Source organism: Culicoides brevitarsis, chromosome 2 (assembly GCF_036172545.1).
Source record: "Culicoides brevitarsis isolate CSIRO-B50_1 chromosome 2, AGI_CSIRO_Cbre_v1, whole genome shotgun sequence".
Classification (NCBI taxonomy): domain Eukaryota; kingdom Metazoa; phylum Arthropoda; class Insecta; order Diptera; family Ceratopogonidae; genus Culicoides; species Culicoides brevitarsis.
The window spans coordinates 38,639,754-38,641,883 of NC_087086.1; the positions used below are offsets into that span (position 1 = coordinate 38,639,754).

General features: G+C 30.9%; 1 protein-coding gene across 1 annotated transcript; it reads right to left on the bottom strand.

The window, feature by feature from the left end:
* LOC134831866 (probable cytochrome P450 313a1) lies at positions 1-2,130 on the bottom strand. The gene is made up of 4 exons (XM_063845691.1): positions 1,979-2,130; positions 1,690-1,920; positions 955-1,140; positions 1-898 (listed from the first exon to the last, which is right to left on the bottom strand). The coding sequence occupies exons 1-4, from the start codon at positions 2,082-2,084 to the stop codon at positions 114-116; spliced, it is 1,308 nt and encodes a 435-aa protein (XP_063701761.1). The 5' UTR covers positions 2,085-2,130; the 3' UTR covers positions 1-113.

A 2,130-nucleotide genomic window follows, 5' to 3' on the forward strand; every position in this document is an offset into this window, starting at 1 on the left:
TGTGTTCAACAACTTGAGGGTAATACTGAATTTGAGTTTTATCTCGTCCATGGTTTTGAGATTTGTACTAAATTTGTAGTTGCTCAGGAGATGTAGAAGGCCCGTTTTGATACTTAGCATAGCATATCTATTGCCCAAACAATTTCTCGAGCCACTACCAAAAGGTAAGAAACTAAAGGGATGTCTTTTAGCATTTTCTTCTGTGAAAATCGTTCTGGTCTGAATTCATTGGCATCTGAACCCCAAATGTCTTTCCATCGATGAAGACGATAAAAGCTACATATGAAGGTAACGCCTTTGGGAATCATTCCAACGCCTTCTAAGTTCATATCTTCAATAGATTCGCGAATTGTGAGAGGTACAGAAGGAAAAAGTCGCATAGTTTCTTTAACAACCATTTCCAAATAGTTCAAGTTCTTCAAGAGATCATAATCTATGACATCTCCTTTCTTATAGAACTCATCAATTTCTTGAACTACCAACTTTTCGATCTCTGGATGCATCGCTAACATGAGAATCGCATAAGTAATTGTCACTGCAGTTGTTTCATATCCTGCGAAAATTATCGCTATTATATTCTGTCGGATCTCAAGAGGAGTTAATTCTCTTCCATCTTGCGTCAAATGCATCAACTGATCGATGAAGATGTGAGAGTTACTCTGTTCCGTCAAATATTCCTCATCTTTCATTTTCAAGTACTTATCTTCCAATATGCGATCTATCATAGCTTCAATAGAAGCTCGGATCTCACGTTCTCGTTTATACATCTTTGTTCGTTTGTAAATAAAGTCAGCATGAAGATGACTTGCCATCGTTCGTTGCCCAATAATATCTTCAACTTCCTCAAATGAATGAAGATCGATATAGTCGTCTGTTAATGTTGAATTTAGCGTCGTTTCTAAAATAAAGCGATAATTAATTGCAAATTTTTCGCAAAACTGTGAAATTTCTCACCTAATGTTAGATGAAAAGATTGTCGTTGCACGTACGAGTGAAAATTAAAGTCGTAAGTGTCTAATTTGTCAGAAAAAGCTTTGCACAAATTTGCATAATGTTTGTCGAAGATTGGTATAAACGAATTAGAAACTCGTTGACTGAACGCTGGACTAAGTCCCTTGCGTAAAGGTTTCCAAATGGGATCTAAAAGTAAGTTTTTTTGTTAATTAGGCCGTTCCAATTTTTTTTCGATGTTTTTGTCCATAAAAAATTTTTTCAAAATGGGGGGAGAAAAAAAAAATTTTGAAATACTATTTCATACAAAATGACCAAATTTTATCAAATTTGGGCCCTTTTAGTGGTTTTTGTGGTATTTTTTTTTGTAGAGTTGATGATTTAAAATTGATCTCAGAGTATTTCAAGATAAAAATTTAAAAAAAAATTTTCTTAAAAAAACTGTTAAAAAATTTTGAAAAATAATTTTTTTGAAAATATTTTTATAGAAGGAATCTCATGTTAAATTTCGTTTTTAAGTCAAAAATTTTTAAAAATTAAAAATATTTTTAAAAAAATTTTGAAAATTCTTTGAACAAACGGAAAAAGGCTAACAAATGGTAATTTTTCATGACATTTTTTAACTTTTTTTTTATTTTGCCCCATTGGATTTTTGGCTTTTGAAATGGGGCATGGGACAAAAACATAGAAAAAAATTTGGAGCTACCTTACAAGTTTTTAATTAAAGATAAAACTCACATTTGGCTGAAAATAACCCAAATTCCAAATTAAAAAAATTCACCAAATATGGCTTTTCTTGACATTGCCCCAATAATTGTTGCAAAACAGCGGGATCACTCACAACTAATAGCAATTTAGGTCCCAAAAATATTTTTACAACTGAAGCTACACAATCCTGAGAATCAAGTTTTTGGAAATCTGTGATATCTTCACTTTTGAATACATAATGACTACCAAAAATTGGTAACTCTAAAAAATTATTTAATATTAAATTTTATTTTTTTTATTTCACAGAATATTTTTTCACCTTTTGGACCTGGAATATGTTTCACTATTACACTCAATTGTCGTCTTTTGAGCTCCATTAATAGTAAAAGTGTTAAAAATAGTATAACAAGAAGTATGGTAAGCATTTTTTTAAAATCTAATTTTCAACGGTTTTTTTTCAACTAATTTTTT

What these genes read in the sequence shown, in the direction of transcription:
- LOC134831866 (XM_063845691.1), bottom strand. Translation starts at nt 2,084, where the DNA reads ATGCTTACCATACTTCTTGTTATACTATTTTTAACACTTTTACTATTA. An exon ending in TGGGTTATTTTCAGCCAAAT is followed by an intron (nt 1,141 to 1,689) that starts GTGAGTTTTATC and finishes ACTTACTTTTAG; the next exon opens with ATCCCATTTGGAAACCTTTA. An exon ending in ATCTTTTCATCTAACATTAG is followed by an intron (nt 899 to 954) that starts GTGAGAAATTTC and finishes GCTTTATTTTAG; the next exon opens with AAACGACGCTAAATTCAACA.